Source organism: Lontra canadensis, unplaced genomic scaffold (assembly GCF_010015895.1).
Source record: "Lontra canadensis isolate GAN:19392208 unplaced genomic scaffold, GSC_riverotter_1.0 scaffold112, whole genome shotgun sequence".
NCBI lineage: Eukaryota > Metazoa > Chordata > Mammalia > Carnivora > Mustelidae > Lontra > Lontra canadensis.
The window spans coordinates 1,743,045-1,769,173 of NW_022631106.1; the positions used below are offsets into that span (position 1 = coordinate 1,743,045).

At 35.1% G+C, this 26,129-nt stretch overlaps 1 protein-coding gene across 2 annotated transcripts in view; it reads left to right on the top strand.

Moving 5' to 3' along the window:
- Window positions 1–26,129, top strand: part of EIF5B (eukaryotic translation initiation factor 5B) — an 85,679-nt gene that overhangs the window by 24,074 nt on the left and 35,476 nt on the right. For both annotated transcript variants that reach the window (XM_032840320.1, XM_032840319.1), the window contains exons 2-9: window positions 11,383–11,508; window positions 11,642–11,726; window positions 12,352–13,027; window positions 14,265–14,482; window positions 14,854–15,004; window positions 20,092–20,190; window positions 20,632–20,721; window positions 23,052–23,126. In XM_032840320.1, the coding sequence (XP_032696211.1) occupies window positions 11,383–11,508; window positions 11,642–11,726; window positions 12,352–13,027; window positions 14,265–14,482; window positions 14,854–15,004; window positions 20,092–20,190; window positions 20,632–20,721; window positions 23,052–23,126 (1,520 nt within the window). The remainder of the gene's footprint in view (window positions 1–11,382; window positions 11,509–11,641; window positions 11,727–12,351; window positions 13,028–14,264; window positions 14,483–14,853; window positions 15,005–20,091; window positions 20,191–20,631; window positions 20,722–23,051; window positions 23,127–26,129) is intronic.

A 26,129-nucleotide genomic window follows, 5' to 3' on the forward strand; every position in this document is an offset into this window, starting at 1 on the left:
CAAGAAAGGTTTCACATAAACAACCTAACCTTGCACCTGATAGAGCTGGCAGAATAACAGCAAATAAAACATAAACCCAGTAGGAAAAGAGAATTAATAAAGATGAGAGCAGAAATCAATGAAACCAGAAGAATGTAGAACAGATCAATGAAACTAGGAGCTGGTTCTTTGACAGAATTAATTAGATTGATAAACCCATGGGCATACTTATTAAAAAGAAGAGAAAGGACCAAATTAATAAAACCATGAAAGAAAGATCACAACTAAAACCAAAACAGTTATAAGAATATATTATGAGCAACTATATGCCAACAAATTAGGCAGGTCCAGGAGAAATGGATGCATTCCTAGAGATGTATAAACTACCAAAAATGAAACAAGAAATAGAAAACCTGAACAGACCCATAAAGAGCAAGGATATTGAAGCAGTAATCAAAAATCTCCCAACAGAGTCCAGGGACAGATGGCTTCCCAGGGGAACCAGACATTTAAAGAACTAATACCTATTCTTCTGAAGCTGTTTCAAAGAATAGAAAAGGAAGGAAAACTTCGAGGGTCTTTCTATGAGGCCAACATTGCCTTGATCCCAAAACCAGACAAAGACCCTCACCAAAAAGGAGAATTACATATCAATACCCCTGATGAACATGGATGCGAAAATTGTCACCAAGGTACAAGCCAGTAGGATCCAACAGTACTTCAAAAGGATTATTCACCACAACCAAGTCAGATTTATTACTGGGCTGCAAGAGTGGTTCAGTATACACAAATCAAAAGAAATGACAAGAACCATATGATCCTCTCAATAGATGGAGAAAAACCATTTGATAAAGTACAGTTTCTTGATTAAAACTCTTCACAGTGTAGGGGTAGAGGGAACATAACTCCGTATCATAAAACTCATCTTGAAAAGGCCCACAGTGAATACATTTTCAATGGGGAAAAACAGAGCTTTCCCCCTAATGTCAGGAACATGGCAGTGGTGTCCATTCTTAGCACTGTTGTTCAGTATAGTACTAGAAGTCCTAGCCTCAGCAATCTGACAACAAAAAGAAAAAGCATCTGAATTGGCGAGGAAGTCAAACTCTCACTCTTCGCAGGTGATGTGATACTCTGGAAAACCCAATAGACTCTACCTCAAAATTGCTAGAACTAAAGCAGGAATTCAGCAATGTAACAGGATGTAAAATCAACACAGAGAAATCAGTTGCATTTCTGTGCACTAACAATGAGACAGAAGAAAGAGAAATTAAAGTTGATCCCATTTACAGTTGCACCAAAACCCATGAGGAATAAACCTAACCAAAAAGGCAATCTGTGCTCAGAAAACTACGGAAAAGTCATGAAAGAAATTGTGGAAGACACAAAGAATGGAAAAATGTTCCATGCTCATGGATTTGAAGAACAAATATTGTTAAAATGTCTGCGGTACCTAGAGCAGTCTGTACTATAGTACAATAGTGCAATCCCTATCTCCTTTTAATTTGCATGTCCGTAATAACAAATGAGGAGCATGTTATCTTTTTTCTTTTTGTCATTTATCTGTCAAGTGGCTGTTAAGATCTTTATTCATATTTTAATTGGATTCTTTTTTATTGTTTTTAAAAGTTTATTTTTCCATATTTTGGATACAAGTTCTTGAGCCAGTAGTGTCTTACAAATACAGGCATACCTTAGAGATACTGCACATTTGGTTCTAGACCACTGCAATAAAGCACATCAAATCAGTTTCTTGGATTCCTAGTACATATGAAAATTATGTTTATAGTATACTATATTGTGTGCAAACAATAGCATTGTCTAAGATGATGTATATATATTAACTTAAACATACTTCATTGCTAGGTAATGCTAACCATCATCTGAGCTTTCAGCAATTCATAATTGTTTTGTTAGAATCTTGCCTTGATGTCAGTGACTCCTGAATGATCACATTGGTTGATAGTTTCTGAAGTTGGGGTGGCTGTGGCAGTTTCTTAGAAGACAACAGTAAGGTCTTTCGATTGACTCTTTCATGAATCCGTTTTCTGTAGCATGTGATGCTGTTTGGTAGCCTATTTTTACTCACAGTAGAACTTTCAAAATTGCAACAAACCCTGTTGCTGCTTTATCAATGAAGTTTATGTAATACTCTGAATCTTTCATTGTCATTTCAACAGTCTTCACAGCATCTTCGCCAGGAGTAAATTCCATCTCAAGCAGTCATTTCTTTGCTCATCTCTAAGCAGCAGCTCCATCTGTTAAAGGTTTTATCATGAGAATGCAACATTTCAGTTTTATCTTCGGGTTCCACTTCTAATTCTAGTTCTCTCTCTACCATATCTGCAGTTACTTCCTTTACTGAGGTCTTGAACCCCTCAAAGTAATCCATGAAGGTTGGAATCAACTTCTTCCAAATTCCTATTAATATTGATATATTTGATTCCTTCACATGAATGATAAATGTTTTTTTTTTATCACCTGGAATGGTGGATCCTTTCCAGAAGGTTTTCAGTTTTCTTTGCTTAGATCCATCAGAGGAATCCGTCTATGGCAGCTATAGGCTAACAAAATGTATTTCTTACATAGTGAGACCTGGTAAGCCAAAATTACTCTGATCCATGAACTGCTATGAGATTTGTATATGGCATCCTTTGTCTACACTGAACACCCGTTGTTCAGTGTAGCCACCTTCAATAATGATCTGAGCTTGATCTTCTGAATGACTTGCCACAATTTCTACATCAGATATATGTACACACACACACACACACACACACACACGGTGGAAATGGCTGGTTGGTGGAACAGTCTGAACACACAACATTTATTAAGTTTGCTGTCTTATGTGGGTGTGATTTGTAGTGCCTCAAAACAATTAAAATAGTGACGTCAAAGATCACTGATCACAGATCACTGTAACAAATATAATAACGTAAAGGTTTGAAATATTGTGATATTTACCAGAATGTGACACAAAGGCACAATATGAGCAAGTGCTGTTGGAAAAGTACTCCAGGCAGTCTTGCCACAGCCCTTCAGTTTGTAAACAGTATCCATGAAGTCCTATAAAGGAAGGTGTGCTTGTATTTTCTCTTTCTCTTACTGTGTGGTTTGTGTTTTCATTTTCTTATCAGTAGCTTTCTAAACAGAAGTTTTTAAATTTTAATAAAGTCTAAATTACCATTTTTTTTTCTCTTGTGAGTTCTGCTTTTGGTTTTTGTTTTAGCTTTTTTTTTTTTTTTTTTAAGATTTTACTTACTTATTTGACAGAGACAGCGAGAGAGGGAACACAAGCAGGGGGACTGGGAGAGGGAGAAGCAGGCTTCCGGCTGAGCAGGGCTCTGAGCAGGGCTCGGAACCATGACCTGAGCCAAAGGCAGCCGCTTAACGACTGAGCCACCTAGGTGCCCCTGTTTTTTGTTTTATCTTAAACCTCATTGCCACACCCAAGATCAACAGATTTTGCATTTTTTTTTTTAAACTCCGTTGTCTTGATAGTAAGCTTAAGAGTAAGTCTTGAAATAGGGTAAAGTCCTCCAACTTTGTTCTTCAGTATTGTGTTGACTATTCAGTCTTTTGCTTTTCCATTTAATGTGTCAAGTCAGTTTGTTGATATTTGCAAAGCGGTTGAATCTGTAGATTAGGGTGAAAATAATTGACAACTCTGTTATCTTCCACTGCATGATCTTGGGACATTTTTCTGTTTGTTTAGGTCTTGATCTCTATTTCTTGTTTGCTGAGTATTTTTTATATGAGTAGGTGTTAGGTTTCATAAAATTTATTTGGTGTGGCAGTTAATATGATCATAGGTTATTTTTTTTTTCCATAGCCTGTTGATGTGGTTGATAACATTGCTTTTCTTGCATTCCTAAAGTAAATTCCTCTTGGTTTTGATATGTAATCTTTTTTATGTGTGGTTGGTTTGATAGTATTTTTTTGAGACTATTTGTACATGCAGATATTCATCTGTATTTTATGTCTTTATCTAGTTTTGCTACCTGAATAATACTGGCCTCGGTGTTCTTTTCTTTCTCCCTCCCCCCTGCCCTCTCCCCTTTCTCTCAGTTTCTCTCTCAAAAGAGTTTGTGAAGGATTGAAGTTAATTCTTCTTCTTCTTCTTTTTTTTTTAATTTTATTTATTTGACAGAGAGAATGCACACAGGCAGGGGGAAAAGCTGCCTCCCCACTGAGCAAGGAGCGCAGTGTGGGACTCAAGTCCAGGATCTGTGACCACAACCTGAGCCAAAGGCAGAGGCTTAACTGGCTCAGCCACCCAGGCACCCCTGAAGTTAATTCTTTAAATATATCATAGAATTCATCAGTGAAGCCGTCTGGACCTGGGCTTTTCTTAGTGGGAATCTTTTAGGTTAATGTTTCAGTTGCTTATTAAAGGTGAATTCAGATTTTCTGCTTTTCAATCAGTTGTAGTTTGTCTAGGAATTTGTCCATTTCATCTAAGTCATTGAATCTGTTGGCATATAGTTGTTAACAGTATTTTTTTTTTAAGATTTTATTTATTTGAGAGAGAGAGAGAGAACACAAGCGGGGGAATGGGAGAGAGGGAGAGAGAAGCAGACTCCCCTTTGTGCAGGGAGCCCGATGTGGGGCTTGATCTCAGGACCCTGGGATCAAGGTCCTGAGCTGAAGGCAGACATTTAACAATTGAGCTACCCAGGCACCCCAGCAGTATTTCTTGTATTCAGATCTTGCATATCTGAAATAAATTCCAGTTGGTCATAGTGTATAACTCATTTTATACATTGATGGATTCAATTTGCTACTATTTTTTTTTTGAGGATTTTTACATCTTTGTTTATGAGCAATACTGTAATTTTTTCTTTCACTGTTTTTGGTTTCGATTTTTGGGTAATGCTGGCCTCACAGAATGAGTTAGTAAGACTCTGCTTTTATTTTCTAGAGATTGTGGAGAAATGGTATAATTTTTTTCCTTAAGTGCTGTAATACACAGTAAAATTACTTGGGGCTAGTGCTTTCTTTTGGAAGGTTATAAATTAGTGATTCAATGTGTTTACAAGATAAAGGCCTTTAAGGTGAAATAAAGGATAGTATTATAGCTGTACATCAAAAGGATGAAGAAAAAAGATACTTTGAACAATCTCTATACACATGAATTGATAATTTTGATGAAATAGACTACTCAAGGTGTTGAAACTCAACCAAGGTGAAATAGACAATTTGAAGAGCCTAATGATGCCTGTTAAGGAAGTTGAATTTATAATTTAAAATGTCCTGAAAAATAAATCTCCAGAATCTGACAGTTTTACTGGAGATTTCTACCAAATATTTATAGAAGAATTAATAGCAGATCTGTATAATCATTTCTGGAAAGTGGAAGAAGAGACCCTTCCAGGTGTTTTTATGAAAGTAGTATTACCTCGATTTCAAGCCAGTTGAAAGTTGTGTGCACAAAAAAGAAAACTACAAGCTGGTATCCTCATAAATCTAGATCACGTAAGTTGCTAGTGAAATATTGACAAATAGAATTTAGTACAACTACACCTTACTTATACAACTACACCTTATACACCTTACCAAGTGGAGTGAATTCAGGTGATGAAAGATGTAGAAACTGATCAATGTAATACACCCCATTAACAGGTTAAAGAAGAAAAATTATTACACCAGTTGATGCAGTTTTTATTTTTATTTGATTCAGAAAGCTTTTGACAAAAATACATCACCCATTCATAATATAACTCAAAAAACTAGAAATAAAGGGAAACTTCTTCAGTTTGAAAAGGTATCTACAAAAAGCCAGCAACTGACATATTTAGAGGTGAAAAACTCTTTAAGTTTCCTCTGAGGTTGGAAATAAGGCAAGAATGTTTGCTTTCACCACTGCTGTTCAGCATAGCACTAGTTGTACCCAGTGCAATAAAGAAAAAAGAAATGAAGGAACACATCAGAAAGGAGTAAAAGTGTTCTCATATGCAAACGGCATGATGCTTCTAGAAACTGTCCATTCTATTTATTTATTTTAAAGATTTGATTGATTTATTTGTCAGAGAGAGAGAGAGCGAGCACAAGCTGGCAGAGTGGCAGGCAGAGGCAGAGAGGGTAGCAGGCTCCCTGCCAAGAAAGGAGCCTGATGTGGGACTCGATCCCAGGACCCTGGGATCATGACCTGAGCCGAAGGCAGTGGCTTAACCAACTGAGCCACCCAGGTATCCCAAAACGGTCCATTTTAAAACTTCAGAACTAATAAGTGAGTTCAATAAGGTTGCAGTGTAACAGATCAACATAAAACCTAATCATATTTTTGTACATTAGTAATGAATATGTAGAAACTGAATTCTAAAATCTCCAATTATTTAAAAAACACTAGTTTTGTGAAAATTTCAAAACACTGATGGAAGAAATCAGTGATGTAAATAAATGGAGAAACGTACTGTCTTCCAGTCTATGAATATAACATAATGAAGGTGTTCTTTTCAAATCTCTTTGTATATAATTAATCAAATTTCTAAAACTGTATATAATCAATATAATTTCTAAAATTATAGCAAGACTTTTTTCATAGATACATAGAAGTTTATTCTAAAATATATTTGAAAAGGCAAAGTCAAGAATAGGTAAAACAGTTCTCATAATGAATAATAAAGGGAGAGAGTCATTCCACCTGATTTCAAAACTTACTATATAGGTCTATTAATCATGATTGTTAATATCAGAGGGAGACACACACAGATCAGTAGAGCAGAATACAGGACTCAGGAATAGCCCTGTGCAAGTATAGCTAAGTGATTTTTGACAAAAGTGCAAAAGCAGTTGAGTGTAGGATGGATACTTAAAAATGTTGCTGGAGCAGCTGAGTACCCATAGGTTAAAAAAAAAGATTAAAATGGATCATAGATTTAAACATAAAACATTAAAGCACATAACTGTTAGAAGGTAACAGGTTTTATTTTCAAGTCCTAGAGCATGGTGAAAAATTCTTAGTCATGACGCCAAAAGCATGATTCATAAAGAAAATTTTGATAAAGAGCATCTCATGAAAATTAAAAAATATTTCCTTTGATTAAAAACCCTGTTAAAAGATGAGCTACAGACTAAGAAAATTTATATAAACTATATTTAACCAGTGACTCAGAACATAAAACGAGTTCTCAAAACTCAACATTCAGTCAGTCCAATTATAAAATGGGCAAAGGATACAAACAGACGTTTAACTAAATAGTACGTATGAATGGCAAATAAACGCAGGAAAAAATGTTTTAATTACTCTAGCCTTTTAGGAAATGCAAATGGAAACTAGGATGAGATATCACCACATATCTGTTAAGAGTATCTTGAACAGTAGCCATAATATCAAATACTGGCTGGGATGTAGGACAAAAATGGACATCTCCATACATTGTGATGTGAATATTAAATGGTAAACTTACTTTAGAAAATAGTTTGGCTGTTTCTTAAAAATCTACATATAACTTTTTTTTTTTTTTTTAAGATTTTATTTATTTATTTATTTATTTATTTAACAAAGAGAGAAAGTGAGAGAGGGAATACAGGCACAGGTGAGCAGGGAGCCTGATATAGGGCTCAATCCCAGGACGCTGGGATCATAACCTGAGCTGAAGGCAGATGGTTAACAACTGAGCCACCCAGGTGCCCCAGTCTACATATAACTTTTAATAGCTTTATTTTTTTAATATTTCACGTATTTTTATTTAACAGAGATCACAAGTAGGCAAAGAGGCAGAGAGAGAGGAGGAAGCAGGGTCCCTGCCAAGCAGAGAGCTGGACAGGGGGCTCAATTCCAGGACCCTGGGACCACAACCTGAGCTGAAGGCAGAGGCTTTAACCCACTAAGCCACCCAGGCGCCCCAATAGCTTTAGTTTTTAAAGTCACTAAGTTAAAACATTTTTATTGTTTTGATAGAGGAATGTGGCCTGTGAAAACACAGTACAACATAAAATGGCTTTTTATTTCTTTAAATCAGTAGTAAATTTAGGATAAAGGATTGGGGCTGTCACAGGAAATATTAATAGGAATGTTATAGCTTTGTTAAAGGGAAAAGTAAGTGGTATGCAGAATATATCTATAGAAAAATACTTCTATAGAATCCATAAAGGTTTTAAAGCTTTTCTTGCCAGCATGACTAGATTTTAGATTTTAGTCTTTGGTTTATTGAAATCTTAAAGCTGTAGTTTGTAGTGGGCAGGTACAGAAGTAGCGTTGAGAGTGTAGGTATCAAGTTTCAGCTGATAAACTGTGTGGGTTACTTTCATTCCTTTCATTGTAATATCTTTGGCCTTTTAGGACCTCTTCCTGAGTCTGAGACAGAAACTTCAGTACATATTGAAGGAACACTTCAGAAACCATTGTGGTTAAGACTTAAGTTGTGTTGTGTATCACTGATACATTTTGTTAGGTATGTTTAAATTTTTCAGACAACTTCAGAAACATGCTGATCTCCTATTTTTAAGGAAGGCAGCACAATTTTGGTGTCAGATTTGGGCACGAGTTCCTGGTGTGCTATTTTCTAGTCTTTTATAAATTCTTTTTTATCTTTATCTTTAAGCTTAACTTCATAGAGTTGTTATGAGGAGTAAATGATACATAGTATATATAGCACAATGCTTTGATGTATGAAAAGCACTCAAAAACTATCAGTCTTGGGGTGCCTGTGTAGCTCAGTTGGTTAAATGACTGCCTTCGGCTCGGGTCATGATCCTGAAATCCCAGGATCGAGTCCAGCATTGGGCTCCCTGCTCAGCAGGGAGTCTGCTTCTCCCTCTGACCCACCCCCCTCTCATGCTCTCTCTCTCTCATTCTCTCTCTCTCTCAAATAAATAAAATTTTTAAAAGAAAGAAACCATCACTCTTTCATTACTAGCCAGAAGAAGCCTCAGACTCAACAGCATACAAAGGTAGTCCTATATACTGTTATCCTGGAGATGTTTGTTTCAGTAATATTTATCATAGAGCTAAATAAAAACAAATGACTGCTCTGGAAATATAGCTAGTCACAAGCTATTCTGATAAGATGAATTTAGTTCAGGTGAGAGCTGGCAGATTTTTAGAGGTGAGGTGCCAAGCTTCTGTCATTAACCATCTTCCCATTTCACCTTGTTTTTAGAAGCTTCTGTGGTGTGAAACACTGGCAGAGATGCCTTTGGAGATACTGCTGGTTGATACTTGGCCCGGCTTAGGTTTCTGTTATGGAATGGGACCTAAGGGATAGTTCTTGATTCTTTCCCATCTACATACAACACATCCAATTGGTCACTTAAATGCTGCTGATTGATCCCCTCAATATGTATCTTACATCATTTTGCCTGCCACTGCTGCAAGTCAGGTTCATTATTTCTCATTATAAATAACTATTAAAGCTCTCTAACTGGTCTGCCTCCTGACTAGTTGGGATTCTAGTCTTCCACTCATACCAGAGGTAGATTTCTAAAGATTTTAATTATTTATTTGACAGAGATCACAAGTAGGCAGAGAGGCAGGCAGAGAGAGAGGAAGGGAAGCAGGTTCCCTGCTGAGCAGAGAGCGGGGGGCTCCATCCCAGGACCCTGATATCATGACCTGAGCCGAAGGCAGATCCTTTAACCCACTGAGCCACTGCCCTGACCAGAGGTAGCTTTTTAAAATGCAAATTTAGTTATCTAAGGAGAGTTAATAGTCTGTTACTGTGGAATCAGAACTTTTGGGTTCAAATCCCATCTCTGCCTTATGTGATCCTGGGTGAATTCTCCCAGCCTTGGTTTCTACATTTATTAAAAAGGATAACTACTCAAATTGGGCGCACAGTCTCTTGGGAAGATTGCTAAAAATACCGTGTCTAGTTCCCACCCTGTTCCTGGGTCCCTTGATCTTAGGTTGGGTCAGGAAATCCATAACTTATGAAAAACATCTCAGTTGGTTCAGATACCCTTTTATGAGTCTTCTTAAGACATCATGTACTTCATCTTTAGGTTTTTATACTTCTTGTGTCTGATATATGCATACCTGCTTTGTCCAGCTCCTTCAGTACTTGGTTCCAGGCTTGTCCTCTGCTAGGAAGTGTCTGACTTTCTGATTGTGGATTTCATGCTTCAGGAAGTCCTCTCCAATGCAGCAGTTCAGTGTTATATAATCTTTCTCAAGTACACTATCTAAAATATAAGACAAAAGAATTAGTTCTGGACAGCTATTATAAAAGCATAAATTCCTTCATTTCTTGGCATTTTGCAGTTCCTGTTTTATTGATTTGCTGTTTTCTTCTAAGATCCTTGAGAATAAATGTTGTATCCTCAGTGTCTTATTAATCTTAAAATTATATTTATCATAGACCTAAAAGTTATTCTCAAGAAATTTTCTTTACTGAAATGAAGCATCTTTATAACAAGGTATGCAAAGTGGAGGGTCATGTTGCATGAAGTCTTTGTTTTCTTCGTTCTTTTTCTTAAGATTGTATTTATTTGTCAGAGAGAGGGTGAGCATACAAGCAGGGGGAGTTTCAGGCCGAGGGAGAAGCAGGCTCTCCACTAAGCAAGGAGCCTGATACAGGACTCAATCCCAGGACCCTGGGATCATGATGTGAGCCAAAGGCACATACTTAACCGATTGAACCACCCAGGTGTCTCGAAGTTTTTGTTTTCTTACTGTGTCGTTTATTTGGATTCACCTACCTTTCATACTTGTACATTTCAGATTGACTGACCTCCTTGGTTTTCTATAGTTTAAACTGAAACTTAGTTTGGTTTATTCCAGTATATGAAGGTGAGGACACTGTGGGATAGAACTGGAAATGAAACCAAGAATATAAAAGATTATGAGCAGATTTGGTTCTGTGTTTTGGATATTTTATGTGTTTTATTTAGTAAATCATTCCTGATTCGTTTAGATTTGGATGTGTGGTCATGTTTTGCTCAAGGCATTCAAACTTTGTGCATCTTAGTTTTCCTCTTGGCAAAATGAGATAATAGACTAGATGGTCTCTAAAGTTCCTTCCTGCTCTAAAATTTCTACTATTCCAAGTCAAAATGAATAGCCCTTCAAATATTTAGGTATTGCTATTAATAATAAAGTAATAATACTTGGTTTTATTGTTTAAGCTCTCCATTTTATAAATAATTTGTCTCAGGCACACATCAAAAAACTTTGGTATCAATAAAAGTTAATTTCCTTTCCTTGTTACCTTGATTTTCCTGGAGCTGTTCATTATAGTTCTTTCTGATTTGAGTGTAACTTTATTGAAACAGATGCAGGGAGGCTGATTGATTAGTAGATATAATTCAAATATTCTCATCAAAGAACTTGCCAAATGATTTTTCTCAATGGACTGCTAATACATGAGAAAAAGCAAAATGTTAAAAAAAAAACCTCTCTGTTAATGTGATAGATTGTTTTGCTCTTGAGTAACATTTAGGTCTTCTTTGTTTTCATTTAAGTGCCAAGGATGACATTGATCTCGATGCCTTGGCTGCAGAAATAGAAGGAGCTGGTGCTGCCAAAGAACAGGAACCTCAAAAGTCAAAGGGGAAAAAGAAAAAGGATAAAAGAAAGCCAGACTTTGAGTAAGTATTTCAAATATATTTGATTTTTATTAGTTTTGGTATGAGATTGACCTATTAAGCTAATTCAGTGCCTCATAATTAGATTTTAATCCTTTAATCCTTTAATTTTAATCAGATTTTAATCCTTTTTTAGTGAAGATGATATCCTGAAAGAACTGGAAGAATTGTCTTGGGAAGCGCAAGGCATCAAAGCTGACAGGGAAAGTGCTGCAGTAAAGGTGAAAAACAGACCATTGTTACCTATTTTGTGTCCTAGTGCCAGTTTTGGGGAGCTGCTTTTGGAAGCTTTTGAGCAGTGTGAATATATTTAAAGTTTCTATAAATTCTGATGCCAAAGAGGGAAAAGAAATAATGTGTTTTAAAACCTTTCACAGATAAAAGAACATTTTATTCAGGAATTTAAAGGTATTTTGTGGTATGTTGCCTAGTCATAAAATTGGTACATTGGAGATAGAACATTTCTCATCTCCGGTGTTCTGTGTTCGTTCTTTTTCATTATTTGAATTTGGATAGCCTCAAAGTAATGGGAAAGTGATAGGCATGTTTTTTCCTTTCAATTTCCTCGTAGGCTCTGTATGCCATGTGAGGAGGTAATGAATGTGAACGGATGATTAGTACTTCAGAGCACCTGGATTTTGAAATTTACAGTGAATGTCAAATGTGCCTGAGGCCTAGGCTAGCTTCTGGTATTTGGTTGAGTTTTATGTTCTTATAGAAAGGACCTTATTTTGAAGTTGTTTTGAGAGTTTTTTCTATGTGTACTTAGTAAAATACGTGATTGAGAAATCTGTTATTTTAAAAAATAAAATTAACTTAAAATTTTTAACAATGGAAATTTTTTAGCCAACAGAAAATAATGAAGAAGAATCCATCTCAAAACAAGATAAAAAAAAGAAAGGACAGAAAGGCAAAAAACAAAGTTTTGATGATAATGATAGTGAAGAATGGGAAGATAAAGATTCAAAATCAAAAAAGACCGCAAAGCCAAAAGTGGAAATGTACTCTGGGAGTGATGATGATGATGATGATTTTAATAAACTTTCTAAAAAAGCTAAAGGGAAAGCTCAGAAATCAAATAAAAAGGGGGATGGATCAGAAGAAGATGAGGATAACAGTAAAAGAGTTAAAGAGCGTTCCAGAGTAAATTCTTCAGGTGAAAGTGGTGATGAATCAGATGAATTTATGCCATCTAGAAAAGGACAGAAAAAAAATCAAAAAAATAAGCCAGGTCCTAATGTGGAGAGTGGGAATGAAGACGACGACTCCTCCTTCAAAATTAAGACAGTGGCCCAAAAGAAGGCAGAAAAGAAAGAACGTGAAAGAAAAAAGCGAGATGAAGAAAAAGCAAAACTGCGGAAGCTGAAAGAAAAAGAAGAGCTAGAGACTGGGAAAAAAGATCAGAGTAAACAACAATCTCAAAAGAAATCTGAAGAAGAAGCTGTAAAATCCAGAGTGACTCTTGATATTGGAGCAATCCCTGCCTCTGAAGAGAAAGGAGAGACTCCCACAGCCGCTGAAGGTTGGTAATACTACCAAGGAAAGGGTTGAAGGCTTGGAGTGGTAGTCTGAGTTTTGCCCCAGAGTCCTATTGCTTTTTGCCCTTGGTTGTACAGGGACTTAAATTATAAGAAGAGGACTTGTAAAAGTTCTATCTAAGTATTTTTGATTTCCGTTGTTAAACATTTGTATAGTATAAAATATCTTTAAAACGGTTTGTGTACAAAGTAGAATTTTTTTAAAGAATTTCACTGTGAAAACAGTTTTGCTGCTGATGAAGACTGGAAGTTGCCTAATAAGTTTATTCCTTTTGATATCTCAGTGTCAGATAATAATTCTTTCTTGTTTCAAGGTTTTTATTTTTATGAATACTTTCCTGTTTTTTAAAACCCAGTTCAGTCTATGAAATAGAAAAGTAAAAACATGCTAAAATTAGTTAACATCTTTTAAGCAACATGAGCCAGGTTTTTATGCCAAAACCAATTAACGAAAAATAAGTTTTCTAGCTAAAATCCTCCTCCTTCAGAAGGAGAATAAAGATCAAATGATTCACATACGTTTTTTTTAGACTAGAAAGCTTTTAATGGAAAAATTGACCTACCTTTTTTTAACCAAATTTTTATTGTCTGGACATCTTTGAGGAGTAACACCACAAAAGTAGCTTCATAAACTTTAGCTCTTAAAATATAATGTATGTTTTTTATTTTGTCCTTCTAATATCCCCTTAAGGTTGGCATCATTCCTATCATCCCCATTTTGTAGAGGCAAAACTAGCTACAGAATTTAGGCAGGAATTCAGATATCATGGATTAAGAGATACATTAAATACAGTGTATTTTCTTCCTGCTGTCAGGATCCTCCTGTCTTCTTGGATACTCCAGGAAATTTAGAGCAACACCAGTATTGTAGGCTTCTAAGGAGGCAACTGGGTGGTTTGAGTTATTCTATCCTAGGTACCCCCTTGCCTTGGCCCAACATGGTCTTTGAATTCTGGCATTTGCATATCACTGCTTTAGGAAACAACTTTTTTTTTTTTTTTTTTTTTAAAGATTTTACTTATCTGACAGAGTGTACGCAAGCAGGAGCAGCAGCAGAGGGAGAGGGAGAAGCCAGATCCCTGCAGAAGAGGGGGAGCCTGATGTGGGACTTGATCCCAGCACCCTGGGATCATGACCTGACCTGCTTAACCATCTGAGCCACCCAGGTACCCAGGAAACAACTTTTTAAAAAACACTTTGCCTCTTTTCTTTTTTTGGTAGATGACAATGAAGGAGACAAAAAGAAAAAAGATAAGAAGAAAAAAAAAGGAGAAAAGGAAGAAAAAGAGAAAGAGAAGAAAAAAGGACCTAGCAAAGCCACAGTAAAAGCTATGCAAGAAGCTCTGGCTAAGCTTAAAGAAGAAGAAGAACGACAGAAGAGAGAAGAGGAGGAACGCATAAAGCGGCTTGAAGAGTTAGAAGCTAAGCGTAAAGAAGAGGTATGTCTTCATGAAGTTTTGTTTAACTTCAAGTCTCTGGTCTGTAAGATATTGTTAACCTTTTAATTCTAAAAGTGTCATAGTTGTAGTTCAGTTATGTTATTCTGATACAAACAAGATGAAGCCATCCAGAAAATCTTACCTTTATTTCCTCAGATGCAGAAATTGGTTATGATCCTTGCCAATACTTAGTCTACTTTCCTGATACTAATACTTACTATGTACAGCCATTAAGATATTCATTTGGGTATTCCTAATGTAATAACTTTACATGTATCTTAAGAGCTTTATATTTGAGTTTGGGTTCTTTACATTTAAATTTTATAATTATGCCAATATAATTTTTGTCTTATTTGTGTACTCTTATGCAGGAAAGACTAGAACAAGAAAAGAGAGAAAGGAAAAAGCAAAAAGAGAAAGAAAGAAAAGAACGCTTAAAAAAAGAGGGGAAACTTTTAACTAAATCCCAGAGAGAAGCCAGAGCCAGAGCTGAGGCTACCCTTAAACTTCTACAAGCTCAGGGTAAGTAGTATTTTTAATTAACTGAACAGTCTAGAAGCTTCTGGCATACAGCTATAGGTCTGTGATGGAAAAGGGAATTGAATTAAGTCAGAAAATCCAATGAAAATGCTGTGGAAAAAGTAAAATAATAATTAAAGAATAGGGATACCAGGCTGGCTCAGTTGGTAGAACATGCAACTCCGTCTCAGGGTCACGAGTTAAAGCCCCACACTAGGTGTAGGGCTTACTTTAAAAAAAAAAAAAAAAAAAAAAAAATGTAAAGAATAGGTAAGATAAATAGATTATTCTGGGAGATGACTTCTGTAAAGTGTACTCTAAACATACTGTTTTACTTGTATTTTGCTTTAGTATGTATCTTTAACAAATACTTTTTAATGCTAAGTAGAGTTTATATTATATAAACATAATTCCTTCACAGCATTTGGTTTTCTATGTTTAATTTTTCCCATTATCTGTAAAATGTTTTTAATAATTGATTTGTTCAAATCAGGATCCAGATTAGATCCACACATTGCATTTGGTTGATATATCTGGCTCTCACTAATACCACTACCCATTCTTGTTTTTGGCATACCCTTTATTAGTCACAGATACTGGATTATTCTTTAGAATTTCTCATATTCTGGATTTATATGATGCTGTTTTCCTGTTGTTGGCTAATAGACATTTCTGTCCTTTATCATTTCTTAGATATAGCAGCTTGACTTCTTCCAAGTGGTACTGTCGTATTGCCTTATGTCAGGGGGCATGTGATCTGGTTGTCTCACTTCTAGTGATGTCAGTATTGACACCTTTGTCTATTATATAAGTACTCCACTGACTTTTTCTAATAATAACTTCATATTCAGCCTAATAATTTAATGTCCAGCTGGTGATCATTGCAGAGTTTTGATATTCTGTCATTTCTTCTACACTTATTAGCATTCTTTTAAAGAAAAGCTTTCCCTGAAATGTAGTTCATGCAGAAAAGCTAGAATAAATGCTTAATTCTTACACTTCATTAATTTTCAGAATAATAAATTAGCGTCGTAGCAACTTCAGAGGTGATCAATGAGTGTAATTTTGTTTTTTGGATATCATTTTCTGCTATTGGGGTTTTATGTAATTACATGGTTTTATCTCATAAAGTCATTCATGTTTTTGTATTTAAATTGTTCCATCTTTGGCCAGCCCGAGCTCATTCAGGTTGGTTCCTGTGAGTTTTCCTACAAGACTACAGTATTCTTAGACCTCTTCCTTGCTTTCCAATACAAGTTATCTAAGGTTTATCCTACACATTTTCTGTCTTAGATCTGGAGGAATCACCTGTTTATTCTTGGTTCCTTGGTTCCTTTTTGTCAATCTGGACATATAACTGATTATGTTTTTGATAGATAAGATGATTTAAAATAGTATCTCTGCTCCACTGAGAAAATATTAGGACCTCTCAGTTTCCTGTTCTTATATTTCACAGATTTTTATATGACAGTAATTTTGGTGCTTATAATTACAGTAATAGGTACCATTTATTGTGTATTTATTACATAACTGATGCTGTCATAAACCTTTGACATTGTCTCTTTTCTCATAAAAATCTTACAGGTATTTTTATTCCCATAATTTAGGTGAAGAAAAAGAGACTCCTGAGTTTTAACAGCTTGCCCAAGGTCATGAAGCTGAGATTTAAACTGATCTGTATGACCACCTCTTAATTGTGCATTATATGTTCAGCTGGGAGCAATAAATACGGAGAAACACAGTACTTAGATTTCAGAAACCTTTATTCTAAATTTGATACAGTTTTTTAAAGATGAAGTTAGAGAACAAATATGAGTACAACGAGTACCCAGATACCAGACTTGACAAGTAACTACCTGGAAGGCTAAAAACACTCATGAAGAAATTGGGATGGGAGTAATTTGGCAATCTTAGTAAAGTTTTATGGAATAGTTTGACTTGCACTTATGAGATTAGATGAAAAAAAAATTTTTTTAAGATTTTATTTCAGAGAGCGAGTGCAGTTATGAGGGGGGAGAGTGGAGGGAGAATCAGACACCCCACTAAGCAGGGAGCCTGATGATAGACTCCATCCCAGGACCCTAGGATCATGACCTGAATTGAAGGCAGACATTTAACCGACTGAGCTAACCCATGAGTCTAGGAGGAACTCTTACTGAAAATTAGAAAGTATCTTGAATTTGGGAAAAAAAATGAAGAGGAAAGTACAACATATTGAAGTTTGGGGATGCAGCTAAAGCAATGCTCAGAGGAGAATTTGTAGTATTAAATGCTTGCTTTAGAAAAAAAAAGGTCAAATCAATAGTCTAAGCTTCCCATCTTAAACTAAAAAAATAGAAGAGCAAAGTAAGCAAAAAGAAGAAAGTATAGAAAACAGTGCAATATAAAACAAGACTAATAGAGAATCATTGAAGCCAGAAGTTAGTACTTTGAAAATATCAATAAAATTGATAAACTAGACCAGCTAACAAAAAAAGGAGACAAGGCACAGATTACCGATACCAGGAGGGAAGAATGGGGAGGAATAACATCACTACAGATATTAAAATGATAAGGCAGTACTGTGAACAATTCTATGCTAATAGATTCAAAAGCTTAGATAAAATAGGGCTATTCCTTAAAAGATATAAACTATCAAAACACATAAACATTATCCTGGGAATGAAGGCTGGTTCAGTTTTGAGAATGAGTAAAGTTATTTAAAGAAGAAAAAGTACATCATCATCTTATGGATATAGAAAAGTCCTTTAACAGAATTCAGCATCCATGTATGATAGAAATTCACAAACTGGAAATAGAAAAGCTCCTTATTTGCTAAAGAGATCTACATAGAAATATTTAACCATTGCACTTAATGATGAATTATAGATGCTAAATCTTAATATTGTAATTACGACAAGGATGTCCACTCTTACTCAATCATTCCATGTTGTACTGAACATCCTAGCGTGGGCAATTAGGAAAAAAAAAAAGTGAAAGACATACAGATTGGAAAAAGTAAAACTCTATTCACAGATGATAGTTGCCTACATAGAGAATACCATGGAATCTAGAACTAAAAAAAACCCACAAAATGCTACAACTAATAATTGAGATTAACAAGGTTATAGATAGGGCCAGTATGCAAATATCAATTGTATATCTGTATGCTAGTAGTTAACAGCTGAAAACCTAAACAGTATTATTTGTAGTAGCACCCCCAAAGTAAATTGAAATTCTTCAATATAATTATAATATTTGTGGGATCTATATGCTGAAAACTATAAAAACATGAAAATAATCAAAGAGAAATGTTGCATTCACCATTGGAAAACATGATACTGTTGAGATTATCAGTTCTCCAAAATGACCTTTAGATTCAGTGCAATCACAGTCAAACTTGCAGCAGGATATTTTGTGAATATCTATAAACTGTTTCTAAAATGTGTATGGAAAGGCAAAGGAGTTAGAATGGCCAAAATATTTTTGGAAATAATATACTTGGAGTACTCAAATATCTGATTTCAAGACTTACTATTAACCCGTGATAATCAGTACAGGGTGATACTGGCAAAAGCAGCAATAAAAACAGATTAATAGAATTGTCTGTATACGGTCAGCTTTGGGGAAAAGACAGTTTAGTATGTAAAATACAGTGTTGGCAACAACTGATGCTGGAACAGTTGGGTGTCTAGATGCAAAAACAAAAACCCAAAAGCCTAGTTCTAAATCTTACACATTATATAAACATTAACTCAAAAAGATCGTAAATCTAAATCTACAATATACAACTACAAAACTTTAGGGGGGAAATAGTAGAAAATCTTTCTGACCTTGTTTAGTGCTTAGTTTGCCTTAAAAAGCATAATTCATAAAAGGAACGTATTTGGGGAATTCCAGTTAAAAATTGCTCTGCAGAAAACATCACTGAGTCAATTCAAAGACAATACCTGAAAACCACATATCTGACAAGGATTAATATGCACAATATGTGAAGCTAACTCAGTATTCAACAATAAGAAGAGCAACAGCCCTATTTAAAAATGGGCAAAAGACTTGAACAGAACTATAGGCAGTGAAAAGAATGTTTAACATTAGTCATTAGGGAAATTCAAATTAAGACCACGGATATCATTATATATTTATTGAAATACATAAATTTTAAAAACTTGCCTTTTTCTGGCAAGTATGCAGAACAGTTGGAACTCATCTACCTTACTGGTTGAAATGCAAAACTGTAAAGTCAATTTGGAAAACAGTTGGGAGTTTCTTATAAAATTAAATATGTATTTATCTAATGTCCCATCATTCCTGCTCCAAAATACTTACCCCAGAGAAATGTTTACACAGAAACCTGCATATATATGTTCATAGGAGCTTTATCCATAATTGTCAAAAACTGGAAAAAACTCAGATCTCCTTCAGTTGTCTACAGAATAATGAAACTATAGTATAGCCGTACAATGGAATGCAGTAGAAAGAATTGAAGTATTAGTACATACAACAGTTAGTACATATAACAATGAGGATGACTCTAAAATGTTTTATGATGACAACAGCCCAGACTATAAGCTTTCATTTCTGTGACATTTTGGAAAAAAACAAATCTTTTGGGATAGAAAACAGATCAGTGGTTGGCAGGGGCAAAGGATGTAAGTAGGGTTTGATGACATAGAACAGCATAGGATGATGGAATTATTCTGCATCTTCACTGTGTTTAATAACTCTGCGCATTTTTCAAAAGTCCCAGAACTGGACACTAAGTAGTACTTTAGTTTATGTAAATTTCCCAACTCCTTATATAGAAAAGAGATTTTTCCATGAATGTATGTATCTCTGAGGTGAATAATATGTTCTCTTTTTTTATTATTATTATTTGTCAGAGACAGAGCGCGTGTGAGCACAAGCATGAAAAGTGGCAGGCAGAGGGAGAAGCAGAGTCCCCTGATGTGGGACTCAGTTCCAGGAACCTGGGATCATGCCCTAAGCCGAAGGCAGACTCTTAACTGACTGAGCCACCCAGACTTCCCTGAAATGTTATCTTTTTAAGTAGCATTTCTTAGATGATACACAAATAGCATAAATCTGAAGTTTTCATTTTCATCCCTTAGGTGTTGAAGTGCCATCAAAAGACTCTTTGCCAAAGAAGAGGCCAATTTATGAAGATAAAAAGAAGAAAAAAACATTACAGCAGCTAGAAAATAAAGAAGGTTTGTATACAAAGTGACTTGTGATTTAAAAATAATTTTGTTTGCCTTTTTCCTATAATCTTCAAAACAGTGTCTTTTAAAAAGAAACCACAAATATTGAAACTTATTTCCTGTACTTTGTTATTATTGTTAACCATTCTCAACTGATTTCAATGACAGGTTAATGGAAAAGTGCTCTTGTTTGAAAAATCTAAATCTTCCCCAAAACAGCTATTCCTAACTATCATTCTTATTTTCATTTCCTTCTCAACCTTTTGTGATTTCACATTGTTCCTTGAGCCGACTATTTCCTATAAAATAGATGGCTGATATTTAAACATTTTCTAAACTTGCTAAAGAATTTTGGTTTGTACTTCTGGTTTTTATTCAGTTCTTAACAGTATCCCAACAGAAATTATGCACTGAAAAAGTATTGTTAACTGAGTTTCTGCCCCTTTTCAGTATCTGAACCAATAGAATTAAGCGCTGCAGTGGAAGTGGTAGAACAAGGAGTTCCAGAAAAGGAAGAGACACCACCTCCTGTTGAACAAGGCCAGTAGCACTGACTAATTGCTTCCTATTAAATAGCACTGATGTGTCAGAAGTTGTCTTCATCATCATTAATTTGGGGAAAGCAAATATCTGGCAGGATGGTATTCTTCATACTTTTCTCTAAACCATTTCTTTCCATTTCCATTTTGAAAAAGTTTAGGGGTGCCTGGGAGGCTCATTTGTTTGAATATCTGACTCTTGGTCATGGCTCAGATCTTGATCTCATGGTTATGAGTTCGAGCCCCCGTGAGTTTGAACTCCAAGCTGGGCTCCACTTTAAACAAAAAATTGTAGGAGTGAGACTTGAATCAGTTTTCAGTAGTACCAGTAAAATGTAGAGAGAATGGAAGGTTTTTTTATTTTATTTTTTTATGTTTTCATTTGTGGGTCAGAAATCTTAGGCGGTGCCAAGAAGACCTGAAGTTCTTTATTTAATTCTTTGGAAGCATTTTAATGACAACTTTTTAAGAGTACTATAAAAATTGTCATCTTTAAACCTCCTTAGAGGTCAGCTTCTATTTACTAAATCAGTAAGAGGATTCATTTTATTAATTATGTGTATATGTGTTTTGAGGTTGAAGAAAGTCTTTGGCTTTTTTTTTTTTTTAAAGATAAACATTGTTTTAATTCATTAGACTAGATATTGATAGGTGAGCCAGAGGCTAACTATACATGTATGGTTAACAAAATCAAGAAGAATCTCTACTGTTTAAAGTTTGAAGTGGGAATAAATAGTTAAGAGAGTATCAAGATTGACCCACAGTGGTGTAAATATCATTGATAGTTCCTTTCCTTCTTTCTCCCCCTGTCTTCTTAGTATAAAAGGATCATTTACCTGCCACAACTCAGCTTAGCATGATGACACTGGAGAAATTGAGGTTGATAGGCTTAATGGCAGTCCATTATTTTAGGTGACATATGTAACAGTAGAAAGAATTGCTAATTTAGAAGGATATTTTGGGTACATGTACCTGACTCATTTCCTCTTTCTCAAGATGTTCCAGACATCTTGGCAAATAGTAATTATTACAGGGAAGCAAATACTGCTTGTCCCACTTGGATTTGAAAGTAGTTTTGCTTTATTGGATTTCAGTAAAAAAAAAGTTGTTGAGAATATTCTTAATATTAATAATAAGTCTTAATATTTAGAATTATACCTTTCTGATGTTTTTGGATTGTCAGCAAATATTCTTTTATTTTTTTTATTTTTTAAAGATTTTATTTATTTATTTGGTAGAGATCCCAAGTAGTCAGAGAGGCAGGCAGAGACAGAGGAGGAAGCAGGCTCCCCGCTGAGCAGAGAGCCCAACGTGGGGCTCAATCCCAGGACCCTGAGATCACGACCTGAGCCGAAGGCAGAGGCTTTGACCCACTGAGCCACCCAGGCGCCCCTCTTTTCTTATTTTCATCTGGGATAGAGGTGTAGCTTTGTACCTACGACTATGATTTTTAGTAGTAGTTGTATGTAGCTGTAGAAGTTAAAACAATAAAATAAGTAGTAAATTCTTAGGTATGACATACAAGTTTGAAAGATCAAAATGAAGATACAGTACGTAATCCTCTCTTGTTTGTGGGGGATATGTTTTGAGAACCCTAGTGGATGCCTGAAACTGTAGGTAGTACTGAACTCTGTTTTTTCCTATACAGCTGAGAGAGTTTAACTTAAAAATTAGGTACAGCAAAAGATGGACAGCAGTAAGTAATAATGAATATTTAGAACAATATACTGTAGTAAGTTATGTGTGTGTAATGTCTCTCTTTTAAAATATCTTCCTGTACTATACTCATTCTTCTTGCGATGGTGGGAGATAAGTGCCTGAAGTGAGATGAATGATGTAGGCACTGTGATGTAATGTTAGAATACCATTGGCCTTCTGACCATACATTAGAAGGAGGAATGGAGGATCATTTTCTTCCAGACCACAGTTCACTGTGGGTGACAAAATGCAGAAGGCAACACTATAGATAATGTTGGGGGGGTGGGGGAACTATTGTGAAATTTCATTTTTCTACAAGAACTGAGTGCAGTCATCTTCTACCCTTTTCAAAATCCAGTAACATTTCACTGAGTTTCTAATATTTTAATTATGTCAAATATGAAGTCTGATTTAAGTTTAATTTGGTATATTCAAAATTCTAGGAAACTGAAGCATTTGGTAATACTAAATTATAACATGTAGCTATGTTGAGAAGGTAGTTCCAAAGATGATGAAATTGGATGTTGCATAATTAAAATATTTTTTAATGTCAGCAAAATTTTCCACTTTTCCTAAAAGCAAGCCCTATTTCTGGGTGATTTCTGTGTCTTTAACAAAAACCTTTATTTATAGAAGAGGAAGAAGAAACTGAAGATGCTGGATTGGATGATTGGGAAGCTATGGCCAGTGATGAAGAGAGAGAAAAAGGTGAATAACTCATAAGTACAGGTTGACAAATCTAATGGTTATTAGAGGTGTATATATTTAAAGAAATAGTCTTCTGATTATGAAATCCATATGAACATTTCTGGGAATAAAAACCAGTCTTCCATTGCCTTGGTTTCTAAATCCTCATGTGGATCCTCATTTTATGAATAAATGGTTTTTCAAGGGCACCTAGGATTTAAAATAACATTTTTTCAGAGTGATATTGTAAATGGGGTTAGGTTATTAAAGCTAGCCTACAAAAAAACCACTTTAACTTGAAATATAATACGGAGGTAATACAAACAAATAGAACCTAATAAATATGAATAAATAATTTTCCTTTGTCATTACTTTCTGTCCTGTGTTATAAAAATCTGCTTTCTTTGGTTTTAATTTCCTGGGGGGCGGGTGAGATGGATATTTGGTTTTTCAGGGTTTTTTTCCTAATACATTTTCCTTTTTAAGTTTTCATTTTAATTACAGTTAACACACAGTGTTATATTAGTTTCAGGTGTATGATATAGTAATTTAACAATTCCATATATTACCTGGTGCTCATCAGGACATGTACACTCCTTAATTCCCATCACCTCTTTAACGCTTGCCCCCCTCCCCAGGCCCTGCCCCAAACCTTTCCTCTCCTCTGATAACCATCACTTTGTTCTCTGTAGTTAGAGTCTGTTTCTTAGTTTGTCTCTTTTTCTTTTCTTGCCCTTTGCTTATTTGTTTTGTTTCTTAAATTCTATATGAGTGAAATAATATATTTGTCTTTCTCTGACTGACATGTTTCACTTAGCATTATATTCTCTAGCTCTGTCCATGTCATTGCAAGTGACAAGATTTCATTCTTTTTCAGGGCTGAATAATACTCCATTGTATATATACACTGCATCTTCTTTGTCCGTTCATATGTCAGTGGGCACTTGAGCTGCTTCTTTATCTTGGTTATTATAAATAATGCTTCCATAGACATAGGGGTGCATGTAATCCTTTGAATTAGTGTTTTTGTAGTTTTTGGGTAAATACCTGGTAGTATGATTACTGGATCATAAGGTAGTTCTATTTTTAATTTTTTGAGGAGCCTCCATACTGTTTTCCACTGTAGCTGTACCAGTTTGCATTCCCAACAGCAGCACAAGAGGGTTCCTTTTTCTCCACATCCTTTTCAACACTGAACACATGTTTTTAAAACTAAGTTTTTTGTTAAGCATTGCTTCCACCAAATTCACAAGTTTTGATGTTTTTTTAATTTCCATTTTAACATATTTTACCTGATTGCTAGAAGTGTAGTTATTAATTTATAAAAGTGGGATTTTCTAATTATTTTCTTGTTACTTCATTGAGATCAGAGAACATACATGGTTCTCTCTTTTGAAATATGTTGAGACTTAATTTTACAACCCGACACATGGTTGATTACTGTGTTTAATGTGTGATTGGAAGAAATTTTATATTCTGCAGTAGTTGTGTGCCTTGTTCTCTGTAGAGTTAACTCTTGAACAACATGGGTTTAAACTACAGGAGTCTATTTACATGTGGATTTTTTTTCGATATAGTGCTGTAAATATATTTTCCTTAAGATTTTCTTCATAACATTTATATTTATCTGGTTTAGTTTATTCTAAGATATGGTATGTAATACACATAAAAACATGGGTCAGTCAACTCTTCATGTTATTACCAAGGTTTATGGTCAATATAGTAGGCTGTTGGTAAAGTTTTTGAGGAGTCAAAAGTTATACGTGGATTTCTGACTGCATGGGGACATTGACATCCCTAATCCCTTTGTTGTTCAAGGGTAAGCTATTTGATCACATTTGCTCATCATTTTGTTCAAGTCTTTTTTATTCTGAGATTTTTTTCTGGACTGCCTTTTTCTCTTACTGAGAATAGTGGGTTAAAATCTGCCATGATTATAGATTGTTTCTCCCTGTGTTCTAATTTTTTTTAATATATTTTAGGTGGTATTATTAGGTGAATACACTCTCATATTTTTTGATGAATTGACTCACTGATTGATTATTCTGTTTTTTATTTATATTTTTTAAAATTTATTTCTAACTTGCTTTTTGCCTTAAAGCATACTTTATCCGATACTGATATAGCAACATAGCTTTGATTTACATGATCTTTTTCTAATTTTAACTCTCTCTCCTTGATTAGCACATAATTGGGATTTTTATTAATTTAAAAAAATTTTTTTTAAGATTTTATTTATTTATTTGACACAGAGAGAGGAAGCACAGGAAAAGGGAGAGGGAGAAGCAGGCGCTCCATAAAGCAGGGAGCCAGATATGAGACTCAATCCCAGAATCTTGGGATCATGACCTCCGCCATAAGGCAGATGTTTAACTGTCCGAGCCACACAGGCGCCCCCTACTTGAGATTTTTAAATCCAGTTTGTCAATCTTTATATTTTACCTAGACGACTTAGCTCAATACATATAACCCTTTATGTAATTAATGAAGTGTTTGTTATCTTATTTAGTCCTTACTGGTTCTGTTTCTTTTTTGTACTTTTTTACTATGTTTGGGATTGTTGTTTTGTTTAAAATTTTATTTATTTGATAGGGGAGAAAGCAAGAGAAAGCACAAGCAGGAGGAACAGCAGAGGAAGAGGGAGAAGCAGGGTTCCCACTGAGCAAGGGAGTCCAGTGCAGGGCTCGATCCCAGGACCCTGGGATCATGACCTGAGCTGTAACTGACTGAGCCACTCAGGCACCCCTTATTTATTTATTTTTTTTAATTCCATATTTTCCTCCTTCCATGAGCTTGGAAGTTACATACTTTTTCACGTATTTTTTTTTAATTACTCTAGACACTTTAAAAATAGGTCTTTGAGCTATCACTGTCTAATGTTACACTCGTTCCAGACTGCAAAGACCATAGAATACATGAACAAATTTATCCAGTTCTCAGTTCATTATTCCCATTTATATTAATTCCCGTTCTAATATCCCATCATAGCTTAAGTTTACTCATATTGTCAGCTCTTTGTTGTAA